Here is a 15,499-nt window from a genome sequence, read left to right on the forward strand (position 1 = left end):
TCTCTGCACCCTCCTTTCAGGTAGCTGTAGAGGGCGATGAGGTCTCCCCTTAAGCCTCCTCTTCTCCAGACCAAACACCCCCAGTTCCCTCAGCCGCTCCTCGTACGACATGTGCTCCAGACCCTGCACCAGCTTCGTTGCCCTTCTCTGGACACGCTCGAGTAATTCAATGTCCTTTTTGTAGTGAGGGGCCCAAAACTGAACACAGTAATCGAGGTGTGGCCTCACCAGTGCCGAGTACAGGGATAAAATCACTTCCCTGTCCCTGCTGGCCACGCTATTGCTGATACAAGCCAGGATGCCATTGGCCTTCTTGGCCACCTGGGCACACTGCTGGCTCATGTTCAGCCGGCTGTCAGTCAACACCCCTAGGTCCCTCTCTGACTGGCAGCTCTCCAGCCACTGCTCCCCAAGCCTGTAGCGCTGCTGGGGGTTGTTGTGGTCAAAGTGCTGCCGGCATTTGGCCTTATTGAAACTCATACAGTTACTCTGTATGTTTTAAAATGCATTATATTTTAAAATGCATCTGCTTGTTTTAAAATGCATTAACTTCATTCTGATTGTTCCGAGCCTATATTACTGTATTACTAATGGCTGAAAAAGGTGTTCAGCTTGAATTTAGCAGCAGGGAGCAGTTACTGTTTTCTTGGTGTTTGACATGATTCTGAGCAGCTGCTCAGCCACGGCCAGGTCCTGGCCAGAGGAGTTGGTCTCATACCCAGCACGTTTCAGGTGATCAGGCCTTGATGTACCTGCCTGTTCAGCCATCAATACATGCTTCTCCACCCCAGATTCCTCCACCCTGAACAAATCCATCGCTATTTCTCAGCTTCTCTGTTAATGCAAAGGCAGAAGCAGGTAGCCGGGCCTCACCCCTGCTCCTGCTGTGCTGAAACACAGGCCTCATTACCAACGACAAGGGTGGCTGATGGGACCAGTTTCCAAGTCTGCCAAGTCGCTGGCTGAGTATCTGGTGTAGCGTGACGGCAGCCGTCCGCCGGCACACGGCGGGGTCACACCGCGGGGTCCCCCGCTTTCGCGGGCCGGCATCGCCCCACCTGGAGGGCCCGCGGCCTGGCCGTCAGGCGCCGCCCGCCTCAGGGCAGCCCCGCGGCTGAGAAGAGCCTCAGGCGAGGGCTAACACGACTCCCGGCGGCTCAGCAGCGAGAGGCGCGGCAGAGCGACTCTTGCCCCCCGGCTCTGTGAGGCGGCCGGCTAGCAGGAGTAGGAGAAGAAGGAGGAACCATGCGGCCGGGCCGCGGGAAGGGGCTGAGCCCCGGGGGGAGGGGGCGCCTCGGCCTCTTCCCCTTCTCTCCCGCCCCCGCCGCGCGCCGCCGCGCTCCCCCGCGGCGATTGGTCGGCTCGGCCCCGGAAGGCGAAGCTGTTACTTCCGCGGAGTCCGCCATCTTGTCAGCAGTTGGCGGAGGCAGCGCCCGGCCCGGCAGCCCGCGCTCTGGTGTGGCGCGGTCGCTCGTCCGCCTCGCAGGCCGCGTGCCGCCGCCCCGCTCCGGGCCCCGAGCCGCCATGGCCAACAACAGCCCCGCCGTTGGCGCCGGGAACTGCCAGGGGCAGCAGGCGGCCCAGCACCAGCCTGGCGCCGTCCCGCCGGCCCAGCAGCAGCTGCAGAGCGGAGCTCCCAAGCCGGCGGCCTCAGGCAAGCAGGGCAACGTGCTGCCGCTGTGGGGGAACGAGAAGACCATGAACCTGAACCCCATGATCCTCACCAATATCCTCTCGTCGCCCTACTTCAAGGTGCAGCTCTATGAGCTCAAGACTTACCATGAAGTGGTGGACGAGATCTACTTCAAGGTGAGCCTGCGGGCCGCGCCCTGGGCGCCGCGGACTCCTCGGGGCTGTGCCGGCGCCTGTCCCGACCCTCCCTGTGGCTGGGGTGGCTGAAGGGGGAAGGCTTTGATTGCGGCCTGCGGATTCGTCCTCTTGTCTTCCTGTCCCTTATCTTGCGGTAAGGGATGGGAGCAAATCTCTTTTATCGCTTAATTGGGGGAATCCCAGGTGCTGCCTTCTCTCTCTTACAAAAGAAGCGTGTTTCGCGCCGGATTTGGAATTACAGAGTTTAAGTTAGTTTTGAAGTGGGCAGCATGAGCCAGGGCAGTGGGGATGAAATGGCCATCTAAGGACGGCTCTCTCAATCAGAGAGAGTGGGGAGGGGACCCGATCTGTTTGCCATTTCTAGAAAGAAGCATTCCCCGCAGCCTAGGAGTTGCCGACATCCCGTGTAACTGCGCAGAAGGTCTGGTGGTGACTGTAGGTGGTTTTAACAGTAGTTTGCATGTGGCCTTCTTCCTCAGAGGTTAGGATCCCCCTCTCCACACCCAATCAAAAACTAGTTCATTTTAGTGCTTCTCTTGGTGTTAGGTAGGATGTGCTGGGGAGATAACTGTATCAGTGCACCCATGTCTCAGTTCTTGTTTTGTTAGCAGGATTGAATCAGTTTTGCAGCGAGGCTTCCATCAAGCCAGTCTCCCAGGTAGAGGTATGCATAATTAATGCTCATCAACACAGCCACATTCTTTGTTCTGATAATGAGAGCAACACTTAAGATAATTCAGGCTGCTGTTTTCAGTCAGCTATATTTTGGTGGTTATTGAGATGTTTTTCTCAGCTGAATTGATTCTACTTTGTAATGTTACTGTGTCAGTTAGTAGGTTAAAATATACTTTGGGGAAAAAAAAAGTAGCCTTTTTGTCTTATTACTGGGCCAAGTCGGGCAAGTCAAGTTACTTAGGGGACTGTAATTGTGAAAAGCATCTCCACAGAAGTATTTTGAGATGTTTGGCATTGTTTGCACTTGCTTGTGAAGACAGTGCTACTGCTTTTCCTCTTAATGACAGTACTTCTTTGCTTGCTCTCTGTCATTTGGAGCGGACTACTTAGTTCTCCTAATACTTTGAGTAACATAGATTGTAGATAAAGCTTCTCTTCAGTTAATTTACCACTTGCTGTATATGAGATAGAAATAATTCATTCTGACTATCAGAATGGAAAGCAGCTACATTTTTGCAAGTGATCTGAAAAATTTATGAAAAAATGTCTTTTCAGAAAATTTGAGAGCTTGCTGTATTTTACGTGGACCCTTTCAGATGTAGTAAAAATTATTTGATGTGATTTGTCTTCTTAGTATTGGTAGAGCTCAACTGCAGTAGGTCAGACTGCTTGTCTCAGTGTTTAATTCCATAAGTGGTTTAATCTTAAATAGGGGAAGAATTTTGACATACCATTAAATATCTGCGTATTAATCCAATGTAAATAAAGTTTGTTTACTGAACTTGACAGTTATTTTGCCTCACAACTGCATGCTAAAGAAAGAAAGCTCAGCCCCTTACTTAGTCATGAGTAATAGATGTGAGGGAGGAGATAACCTGATGGTTAAGGTACTTCATTGATATTCAGAAGGTTTGAATTCTCTTCATGTTTTAAGAGAAATGTTAAACAATTGTTGACTTTCTTTTTTTTTTTTTTTGAATGAGTGCAATGTCCACCAGGTGTATTTTTGAGTGTATTTGTGTTTTGGAACCAAAATAAGTGGCTCATTTAAAAAAGTTAAGAATGCTGGGAGCTGGATTCTCAGGAAAGATGATCTTAAATCACACATGCAGCTAGTGATAGGGACCATCTTTGAAGATATGGGTTCTGTCTAGATATTTAAATTAAGTAACTTGTAGTTCTGGTCTCCTGTTTCAATTCTGTATCTGCTAAGTGGGTGACTGCCCTTTCTTTATCCCTGACCTTAGTACTATGTGTATGTCCTCCACTTGATTTAATCTGTATACTCCCAGCAAGTTAACCATATGCAGCAGCCTTTGTAGGATCAAAACTTTAAATACTCTTTTCTAAATGTGTATTGTTTTCAGGCCTTCAGGTTTTTTAATTATGTCTGTCAAAACCAGCAGGTTTATATTGATTGTGCCCAATAAATGTAGCTGTAATTAAAAAAAATTGAAGACTACCATTGTGATAGTGTTATACTTGATCCTTTGACTAAAAAATACTTTTCATTTCCTGTGAGAGGCAAAACTAAATAATCAGGAGGATGCGCAGTATTATTTACGTAGTGTTTGTTAGCTTCTCATATGACACTGATAATACAGGAAGTCATAGTAGATTTTGAATTCTATGGTATTGGCATCTCTCATGTTTCCTCTTTGGATAAGATAGCAACTGTAAAAAAAAAAAAAAAAACCACCACCAGAAAAAAACCCAAAACACCCCACAGTTCAGCAACTTCAGCTGGTAGTATATCTCTGATATCATGTGATTGTGCACATAATTAGTTTTGTTTCATGTATTGTTCAAGAATTTTAATTTGAACTACAGTACAACTCTTACCCCAATCTAGTGTAACACCATTGTATCTTTTTTGTCTTGATTTTATTTTTGTAAGTTGACATGTTTAGGAAATATGCTTGTTTATTGAGCCAGATGAACTTAATTCTCTGAACTTGACAATTTCAAATGTAGCTTAGGCAGTTTTATGGTTCTTAACTTGTTTGTGACTCTTACTGTCAAATTTAAGGAATGGTGTTGGTTAACTATGTTTGTGCACTTACCTCTAAATGCATCTCAAAAGATTTGAATTAGGCAAGCTTTTTTCATGCTTAGGAACCATGTTATTTAAGAACACCACTGAAGCCTACAAGAAAAAACACTGGCTTTTTAGATTAAACTACTACACTTCATAGACATCTTTGTTTTGTTGTAATTGTAGGTGATACTCAAAACAAATACCTGGCTAAGCTCACTGCATAAATGAGATTTATGAATATGAGACTGTAGATTTTTGACTTCTGTAGCTGCCATCAGCAGGTGTCACTAAACTTGTTAAGAGACAGTTTAAATAAAGGTAATTGTTTAGTCACCATAGCAAATAGTAATGATGGGGTTTAGTCATATAGTACTTGAAAGTACGTGGAGTATAGAATAAGTGTGGATGCTTGCTTTGGTGTTTTGTTTTTTGGATTGGGTTGGGTTTTTTTTAACTTGATTATTTTGGCTATAATTTCTTAATGTGGTAATTAAAGCCAGATGCTTTGCCTTAATGACATAGCAGACTTGATCTTGAAGTTGGTAGGAGAAGACAAGCTATTTAAGATTGATTTAGGATATCCATTGTTTAACTTAGGTTTGTACAGGCAGCTAAACATTATGGAGATTGTAATTGTCATCTGTTTTCTTTCTTCCCCCCACCCTTTCAGGTTACACACGTTGAACCATGGGAAAAGGGGAGCAGAAAAACAGCAGGCCAGACAGGGATGTGTGGAGGGGTAAGTAGAAGTACGTGCCTTCTTAAATTTTTCTGTCTGGTAAATAAATTTCCCAAGCTTAGCTAAAAAATGCTTATGTGTTGGCTCAGTCCCTGGATGCAGAAGTATTTATTACAAAGAGTTGATATATTCCCCCTTGCTTCCAGAGCTGTGGGAGCAAGTAGTGCTACTTTTTTCACATAGCTCTGTTCGTAGATTTAGATTTTATCCCGTGTCTTTTGTAGATTTGGGCTAATGTCTTTGTCACTTGCTGCGTTGTCACCTAACTTTTTTTTCTTCTGAAAGGTGCGTGGTGTTGGAACTGGAGGAATTGTATCTACTGCCTTTTGTCTGCTCTACAAGTTATTTACACTGAAACTCACTCGTAAGCAAGTGATGGGCCTTATAACTCACACAGACTCTCCATATATTAGGGCTCTTGGATTTATGTATATTAGGTAAGTATCAAGATAAGCAATTAATGACTAATGTAATATACAGAAAGCTATATTAAAAGTTTACTTTTTTTTTTGTACTTAAAGGTACACACAACCACCTACAGATCTATGGGACTGGTTTGAATCCTTTCTTGATGATGAAGAGGTATGTCGGCGAGGGTAATAATTTGTTTTCTTTTGTTTCTTTTCATGTTACTACTTTAGGCTTAAACATTGTATGATAAGGTTTTCTGTAGTTTGAATGTTGCAATGTTATGTTCTTGTAATTTCATTAATTAGTGCAGGAAGCAGGTCTGAGCTGGGACCCAGGTAATTTTTCTTAGATTTCAAAGATTTAACAGAACTTTCCATTTGTTAGGATGTTAGTGTCAAACATTAGAAAGCCATGTGAAATGGGTTTATTAAACCAGAATGTAGACGGCAGGCTGTGTGAGCGTGGCTTCTGTGCAGCTTTTAGAAAAAAATATTTTAAGCAAGGTGTAGTAAGTCCTGAAAGTGCTATATTTGTATTTTGCATTTATTACTGAGACGGGGGAATTGGTGCCCACATAGAAGAGTGTGAAGTATATAGTAGAAAGCAATATTCACCTTGAAAAATATTATCAGAAATCTCTGTGGTTATTACTCATGTCTTGGAATAACTAAACCTGGGATTTCTTCAGAGGAGAAACAAACTGCGTAATTACTGCATAAGGTGGCATTATTTCTAGTAACCTTAATGTCTTTGCTAACGGGGCAGAAAAACCCCCACAAGTGCTAATTGATGAAGTTCAGTAAATAGGCTGCATTATTACGCAGTCGGATAGGAGAATACAGAGTAGAAGCTGATGGGTGAGGTTTCTCAGTCTATGAAGTTGAATATACAGTCTGCTACATACTGTTGCAATTTGTATTTATTGAGCAGGTCTTAAATTACATCCTAGATTTAAGAATGCAACAGGAAGGATCACTTGCCCTTTTCAGTGTGACAGTAGGCATCTATTCAAGAAATTTCGAATGTTGTAGTTGCAAATGATGTCCAAATACTTGTATTAAAAAGTAGTGTTATTTATACCTGTATCTGACTGCAATGCAGTGTATTTATTTTAAACAGCTTCTTTCATGCTAAGTATCAAAAACACTGTGCAAAGGAAACAGCTGTTACTTCAGGTAAACCTGTGTTATTGTACGTTTGTAACAAAAATCAAAACAAATTTAAATCTTGATTGCATCGCTGTGATATCCTCCTTCTCCCCCAGGTGGTGCTAGTTAACAGGAACTCTTCTCCGCAATGTTGCGTTGTAACTTACGAGGCGGATTGGGGTGGCTTCATTTTCAGGGTCCCACAAACAACTTGATTGCCAGGACAATAAAGCGATCACAAGTGCGATTCATTGTGCAGGTCTTAACTGGTTCATTATTCAAAGCATCTTTTTTAGTTTATACATTTCAGTTCTTGCAGATACTGGTTATCAACGTATATTTGTTTATTGTTATTTAAATTCTCCCAGTATATTTTTGGAAGTAGTGTTTCTTTCCCAGCTGCTTCCAGTAGCTTTGTGTATGTAGGAAAAAGTGCTTGGGGCTGTTTGTCTTTAGTTTCTTAGCAGTCCTGGGCAAGCTCATTAGGATGAAGCAACTTTATATATATGGAATTATTTAAACCTACAGGATTTTTTTTTCTCCAGTTCTTAAATACGTGGAAGCAGTCATCTTTTGTCATGCTGCTGTGAAAAACTTCCGAGGATACAGAGTTACTTTCAAAATGCTTCTTATGTTTATTTTGTTTAACTGTACGTACTCTCCAGGTGCTACGTTTAACTCCTTTTTTTCTTCTTTAGATCTCTGCAGCGATTATATTTGGAAAAACTGTATATCTGAACACTTAAATGTGTGTGAGTGCAAGCAGTTTTACATTTAGATTTTCTCTTCCTGTTTAGATAACAAATCTCACTTTCCTTGTGTGCTTGCACTATAGGTTTGGGACTGACAATAGCTGACTAACATGTCCTGAGCTGTGAGAGGGCATAGCAAGAAGGCCTTCATGCGGTAATGACCCTTTTCAGAGACAATGGTCATCATGGATTATGCGTTTCCAATTATTTGTTCATTTATTTATTTTTTTACATATTTCTAAATTAGAAACCTCACTGCTTCATGGCAGTTGGTTTGCTATTGCTTCCAATTCTGTTAGGATGCCATTTTATACTAGAGGTTTTTCTGTGATCATTTTTAGCTAGGCAATGATGTAGTTCTTAAATGATTTAGGCCACAGGGTTGGGTATGATGGCACGCAGTTGTACATCCACAAAATGGAGTATTAAATGTAGTTTGAGAGGACTTCTCAACTTTGTGGCATTTAAATAAAATAGAAGATCATACCATATAACCAGACTGTGTAAGGGGATTTTGCGTTAATCTCTTCATTGACAGTCCCTTACTGTCCAGATGGCTGCAGGATTAGTATGTGCCTGCATGCATATATATTAAGTCCCATTCCCTAGCTGTAACATACTGCCAGATCCAAAGGGTGCAGAGTTTGAATTTTTCTAAGGAAATGTATTAGAATATGAGACAAGTAAACTTTCATAATCATGAGACTTCAAGAGGGCAGTAATGTAGCAGCATTTTTTTGGAAAATCAGTAAAGAATGTTTTTGACCATCAGGATATTTTTTTGCTTGTATTTTGTAGGACCTGGATGTGAAGGCAGGTGGGGGTTGTGTTATGACCATCGGGGAGATGCTTCGTTCCTTCCTCACTAAGCTTGAATGGTTTTCCACATTGTTTCCAAGAATTCCTGTGCCAGTCCAGAAAACCATTGACCAGCAAATTAAAAGCAGACCTAGAAAAATCAAGAAAGATGGCAAGGAGGGAATGGAAGAAATAGACCGGCATGCGGAACGTAGACGTTCAAGGTCATATACATGTTATTTTGAAAATTTACCTTAAAAGTTCAGTATTGACCTACTTGTCGTCTTTTCACTGCGATAGGTTTTAAGGCAACAGGCATAACAGTTCATGGATGCTAATGGATTAAAATAATCAGATGATACTTGATATTTAAGATTAAATATAGACTGTGTACATAAAGCATAAATTGGAAAGTAAACTTTAAAAGGTTGTGTTTCATATTGAATATCTTATTTTAAAAGGTCTCCAAGACGATCTCTCAGTCCCAGGAGATCTCCCAGAAGATCCAGAAGCCGAAGTCATCATCGGGAAGGCCATGGATCTTCTAGTTTTGATAGAGAACTAGAAAGAGAAAGAGAACGTCAGAGATTAGAACGTGAAGCTAAGGAGAGAGAAAAAGAAAGGCGGAGATCTAGAAGTACTGATCGCACACTAGAACGGAGGCGAAGCAGAAGCAGGGACAGGTACAGAAGCCGTAGTCGAAGTCGTGACAGGAAAGGAGATAGACGAGACAGGGATAGGGAGCGAGAGAAAGAAAATGAACGGAGCCGGAAAAAAGAGAGAGATTATGATAAGGAAAGAGGTAGTGAGAGAGAAAAAGATCGATCTAGGGAAAGATCAAAAGAAAGGAAAAGTAAGGGTGATATAGAAGAGAGAAGACACAAGGATGACAAGGATGACAAGAAACACCGCGATGACAAGAGGGATTCCAAAAAAGAGAGAAAACATAGTAGAAGTCGAAGCCGGGAAAGAAAGCATAGGAGTAGGAGCCGAAGTAAGAACACAGGTAAGCGCAGCAGAAGCAGGAGCAAAGAGAAATCAAGTAAACATAAAAATGAAAGTAAAGAGAAGTCAAATAAACGAAGTAGAAGCAGAAGCAGAGGAAGAACAGATAGTGTTGAGAAGTCCAGAAGACGAGACCAGAGTCCCAGCAAAGAAAAATCTAGAAAGCGTAGCAGAAGCAAAGAACGTTCCCACAAACATGATCACAGTGATAGCAAGGACCATTCGGACAAACATGATCGTCGAAGGAGCCAAAGTACGGAACGAGAGAGCCAAGAAAAGCAACATAAAAACAAAGATGAGACTGTGTGAACTCTTTCAGAAGTGGATCACATTGAATCCTATAAATGTTTGATTAAATCCTGCTTATTTTTTCTTAAAGTTGAGATTGTGCAGTAGTTGATGAGCACTCTTCTCCAACCTCCCTCTAGGCTGCAGATTGTCATTTCCTATTTTGGGTAGGGAAGTGCCTTTGTAAACCCATTCAATGCATTGACGGTTTCAAACCATTTGTTTAGTTTAATTCGTAATGCGGAGATTGTTCTTGCATTTTTATTGTTCAGATGTTTCTGAAATGTACAGTCTGTACATATGTCCTGAAAATGTTTTAATTCCTTTGGCATGGTTGCCATGTTGGTTAAATTTGTATGAGGCAATAAACTGCCACTAATTCTACTTTCCTTTTGTAGATGTGGAATTATGGTTTGTATCCTGAAGTTAGCATGGCTGTGCTTTACATAATAGTATGGCTCTTAGGGATGGATCTCGACTGTGTATTATAGCGGAGATATTTATGTGCATACAGTGTACATCGAGGGCTGCAGATTGAGAACTAACGTTTATGTCCGCTGTACCTGCTGTTTTTTCAAAAGCTTTGAAAATGTATTACGTTGTTGATCGCCACTGGTGTTAAATTGAGAGTGAACTTTGAAGGAGATAGTGGTTTTGATGCAAAGATTTAGATGATGCTGGGGCTTGTTTAGTAATTCTTTAGAAAGGCTACCTCAAGCGGACACTGTAAAGGTTGACGGATGAGTACCGTAGCCATCTATGCATTTTATTTGTTTGGGAAAAATCCATAAGCTTCCTTTTTTTTTTTTTAAACACAATTTATCCATTTGTGGTCTTTTAATGTTTTTAATCAGCAGCTGCACTCTGTCATTTATGATAATCCTGGGCTAATAAAGGCATTTAAGATGGGAAGAGGGAGGTAGAAAGAAGAAAATTATTACAAAGGATTTCAGTTTCAAGCTTCCAAAGCATTTTTATAAGTGTAAACATTTAAAATAAGAATTACCTGATAGTGTCCTTTTTTAAGTCATATTTTCTACAAATAGTAAGGATTGCAGTTTGTGCTGAACATTTCATCTGGCAGTTTTTTTTTTTTAAAACAGGTTGTTAGAAGCAAAAACCAAAATGCATTATAGAAAAAAATCCTATCATTAAAGTCCAGGTCTATTTGATAGATTATTCTGATGACTTGTATACTAAGTGAGGAGAACCATCTGGAATAAACTCTCAATTAATTCCTTTGTATTGGGTGTCACCTTTTCCCTGCATGTTCATTGCCACTTGAAGAGTGTTTGGGTTCCTCCACGTTTCATTTTCAGACTAAGTGACACTTTGTATGAATAAGGATTTTATGTAATAAATACCTTATAAGGAAGATGTAGCTAACAAAGAAATGCAGCAGCCCAAAAATAGGAAGAACGTGAAGTGTGACTCATCCATGATCATGAGGTGCCCCGAAGGTAGAAATCAATTGATATTTGTGCCTTTTTTGCTTCTGTGTAATGCAGGTTATCTAGGCATGGTATTTAAATGTTAGCATATTTTTAAACCTCCAGGAGAAAACAAACAGTGCTTGAATTTCTAACAATACACTTCATTCCATAGTACTCAAAGAAGCAAAAATAAACAAACTCCCATTTTTTTTCTTCCTCCCTGCTCTTACTGTTTTCTGAATTGTTAGTCTTTGTTTTGTTACTGTGATCCTTAGTATTTGAAATCTTTTAATACTGAGGTTGTTCAGGTACTGTCTGCCCATATTTTTGTTACCTGATTTTTAAATCTGAGCTTGAAACAAAGCTTAAGCTTCAACAAGTTAATTCCATTGCAGTGTAAAACTAAAATACCAAGCTCTCATTTAACATGGGGGGAGAAAAACTCTTTTGGCCATTTTAAGAAATGCCGTGGCTAGTAGATTGTTAGAACTGTCTTTGCAGTCTATCAGGGGATTGCATGGATCCTGTCAAAACAATGAGGACAACTGTAATTTCCCTTATTTGCTGTTAGGAGCTGCTTCTGGCCTCGTTAAGTTTTTAATGTTTAGCCTATGAGTTTCTGAAACAAGTATGTTCTTGGGCAGAGAGGCTGCAAGGCCAGTGTTGTCAGGGGCAGTGGATTACTGATTTCCAGTTGTTCCTTCAGAGCTCCTCCTCTGCTGACATTGCTGGGAAATAGAGTGAAAGGATGGTTGGTTTGCAGGCAAAATCCAGGTATTTGAGAAACAATCTGACCTGAAAGTGGAGACAGCCACCTTAGTACAATGAAGATGGTGGACATTTTGTTACAGCTTGTGCAAAGACTGGCCCATGCCAATCTCTGACAAGTGCTGTAATTTGAGGATTTTGATTTTATTTTTCAATAAACAGTCCTTTCTGGCTTTTGGGTTTAATTTGATCCGTATTCTGCACTTGAGCTAGCAGTGTAATGGGTAGCACAATATTCATGACTGACCACGACCTGTGAAAACGATTTAAACCAAGACACCCATCTGAAGTTACCATTGGGAGTTAGTATCTTGCAGCTCTTGGGTTTGGATCCAGGGACACTTTAAATCCTTTTTGTCTTTCTGATGCCATTTTATTTCATGTGATCTTTCTTGAAACCACAAGGAACAGATCTGCAGAACTTCCACAAAGCAGCTCTGATCAGAAAAGGTAAGATCAGCAGAGCTTCCAGTGCCTATGGGTCTGGTGCAGCGGCGGTCGCTAGCAGGACAGCGGCACTTGGCGTTTGACTCGGGGTCATTCGAAGAAAAATCCTGCTGCTTTTAACTGGAGGTCATGTGGGAGTTTTCCCAGGATGTATGGTTGCAGAGCTGCTGTCTGACAGAGCCTGTGCAGTTACTGTTCATTTCTCAGGTAGAAGCACAACTGTGAAGCGGAAGCTTGCCCAGGATGCCGTGTGTCCATAGTTACCTAGCTGGGATAGGCATTCCTCTTGAAGCCTCATCTGTCTTTGAAATTTCCTGTGGCTCCAACTGGGATTAATACTGGACTAATACTACAATCTGAGAAATACACCTCTACTTTTTTTCTTTTGAAGATACTGCTTAATTAGTTGAACAACACTTCAGAAGTAGAAAACTGGTGTTATTTTAAGGCAGGACTTTGGCCCCAGAGGTTCGCATCTACCTATTGCCATGTAACTACGCAGGTCGTTAGTGTCAGTACAAAAGGACTTGCATATATCTGACCTTTAAATATAATAGGAGTGGTAGTTTGATTGTCTATCTGTACTGAAAAAAGATAATTTGAATGGCAGGGCAATTTCTCTGATCACGTTGAGGGGGGTACTTAGTATACCACGCATACCCATATTTTTTATTTTTCCTTTACGTGTTGATGAAGAAACATGAATGAGCTCATACGTTTAGTATTTACAGCTGACTACTACTGTCCTGACTCAAAGACTACACAAATAGCCAGGATCTCTTAAGGCAAACCTGAAAGAGTTCGGTGACTTCTACTGGCCTTGATAGATGTTTGAGCCCTTTCTGCAGTGCTGTGTGCTGCACAGAACTTTACACGTAGGAGACATCCACAAGGTATTAAGCAGGGTAAAACAGCATTTAAATGTGACTCGAGGTTTTGCAATGCAGTTGTATCTCTCTTTCTTTTCACCAACAATAGTTAGATGTGGGAGAATGTTTAAGTCTCAGCAGTCTGAAAACTGAAGGATAGATTTTTGCCAGTTGCTTTACTGGACTGAAAACAGCCTAATTTTTGAGCTATTACTTGTGTGTCAAATACAATTATAAATAATTTGGTTTTGGAACAATATGTACAATTTTCTTTGCAAGTATTCATCTTTGTGTAATTACAACAAATACGTCTTTAAAATTGAATTTTTAAATTGTACGTAAGCATTAATGAAGGCATTTATCATGAAATGACCCAGGTGTTTTTAATCACCTAATTTGTTAGTGTAAGTGATTTCACAGAAACCTTTCTGAAAGCATTCATTTTACTTAGCATACCAATATGCCACCTATTTCAACAGGAATTTTCTTGATTTTCAAGTTTTTCTTGTTGTAAGAGGTTTGAGGGGTTAGGTTGCTTGTTTGGTTTCTTTTTGTTATTTGGAGGTTTATTTGGGGTTTTTTGATTGCTTGTTTTATTTGCTTCATGAAGAACAGAGCTTTGTCCTAGTAAATAATTACAGAAACTACATCTGTGATAACACTACATCTAATTGTCCTTTCCTGTGATCTTAAAACAAGTCAGTGTGACCCATAAAAAAATCATTTGTTTCAATCTGGAGAGAACCTGCAACTAATCCTGCCTAAAAGTTTTTAATCTTCTCGGTGAGTGCCAGTGATGTTTCACATAGCAGCAGTGTTAATTATTATTAGACAGTGTCTAATGCCTGAGTAAGAATGCCTGCAACATACACACAGCCACAGGAGGAGGTGTGGATCTGGCTCAGTTTTGTTGTGTTGCTTTTCCTCCCTGTTTTGGTAAATTGTCTGCATCTTCTAACTACTTTTTTTTTTTTTTTGAGCTGAATCAATGTGACTTTTCTTGAAATCTTGACTCTTCAGCTTTTTGCCTTTTTTTTTTTTTGACATGCAAATAACACATTCCATTACAATTACACTTCTCATATTCCATCATGAAAATGAGAGGAGCTGATGAAAATAGTACTACAGCATTGTCAAGGTTGTAGTGTGTAATTTTGAGACATCAATGTCTATGCCAGGAAGAATGGAGAAAAAATACACAAACAGTTTATAATTCCTTCAAACAGAACAGAGTGACTGTTAGAGCACAGAAATACTAGAATTGTTTGTATGAGAAGAAGAAAGCTGTGGCTTGAATTTGATTCCAAAAAACCTGATTGCTTTAGAAAAAAACCTCTGAAAATCTAGTTAATAGCCCCCTGGTTAAGCACTTGGGCTTTGATGACAGTATTTGACAATAGCAACTGCAAAGAAAAAAACCCAAAACACTTGAGGAAGAAAGTTGTGAACAATGGTTATTTTTACATACTTAATTTTTTTTTTCAAACTAAATGAGAAATAAAACCAACTTTTTATTAAGTAATGCAGGGCAGTTTAAAAAATCTTTCCAAAAGATAGACTTGTTTGACAGTAAATAAATGCAGAGCATGTTCTAAGAAGCAACCTGTAATTCTTGGGCCATCTACAATCAATTTATTGAAGAGTGAGATTCCCACAAGATGTGGAAGTCATCAGAAGCAGTGACTGAGATGATCCCCAGTACAACTGTGTTCTGTGAAGAAAGGAAACTTTCAGAAGGCATGGTGTCTATTTTTATAAGCTGAAAATAGTGTTAAAAACCCTGTTGCCTTTGGTAACCTTTATACATAAGCTTCTGAAGACTGTTTTTGTAAGATACCTTTGAGAAATTGTTTTACTTCTTATGTGTATGTAGAAGCCTTGAACTTTGCTTTCTATGTTGGCTGAAAAAGTAACTACTCTGGAGTATGAGAAAACGCTCTGCCTTTTCTGAAAAATTGGAAATTAAAATTTTAGTAATAACTGTCAGTTCTTTATTAGTCACAAAGCAAGTCAGTTAATGTGAAGAAGACATGTTTATCTTCATGAGTCACCTCTCAAAATTGTAAAGAAACTTTTTTTGAAATTGAAATTAAAATGAAATAGCCTTAGATTACTTGATTAAGCAGCAAGCTACTTTTACTTGAGTGCACCCAAATGGCTTTTTTTTTTTCTAAAGGAAATAGATTTCACTCTTAAATCTTTATTTCAGCCTTTACTATTTCACTGATACACACCTAATGAAGTGCTTTTACAACTGATTACATCCAAGATTAGAGATCTCTATCAGTGTTCATCTGC

The 15,499-nt window shown here is 40.3% G+C and overlaps 1 protein-coding gene across 1 annotated transcript; it reads left to right on the plus strand.

Moving 5' to 3' along the window:
• Window positions 1-1,388: 1,388 nt before the first annotated feature.
• Window positions 1,389-10,927, plus strand: PRPF38B (pre-mRNA processing factor 38B). Its single transcript, XM_074832676.1, has 6 exons — window positions 1,389-1,809; window positions 5,214-5,282; window positions 5,568-5,719; window positions 5,804-5,864; window positions 8,392-8,615; window positions 8,853-10,927. The coding sequence occupies exons 1-6, from the start codon at window positions 1,525-1,527 to the stop codon at window positions 9,703-9,705; spliced, it is 1,644 nt and encodes a 547-aa protein (XP_074688777.1). The 5' UTR covers window positions 1,389-1,524; the 3' UTR covers window positions 9,706-10,927.
• Window positions 10,928-15,499: the final 4,572 nt, after the last annotated feature.

This window comes from Strix aluco, chromosome 8 (genome assembly GCF_031877795.1).
Source record: "Strix aluco isolate bStrAlu1 chromosome 8, bStrAlu1.hap1, whole genome shotgun sequence".
NCBI classification, from domain to species: Eukaryota; Metazoa; Chordata; class Aves; order Strigiformes; family Strigidae; genus Strix; species Strix aluco.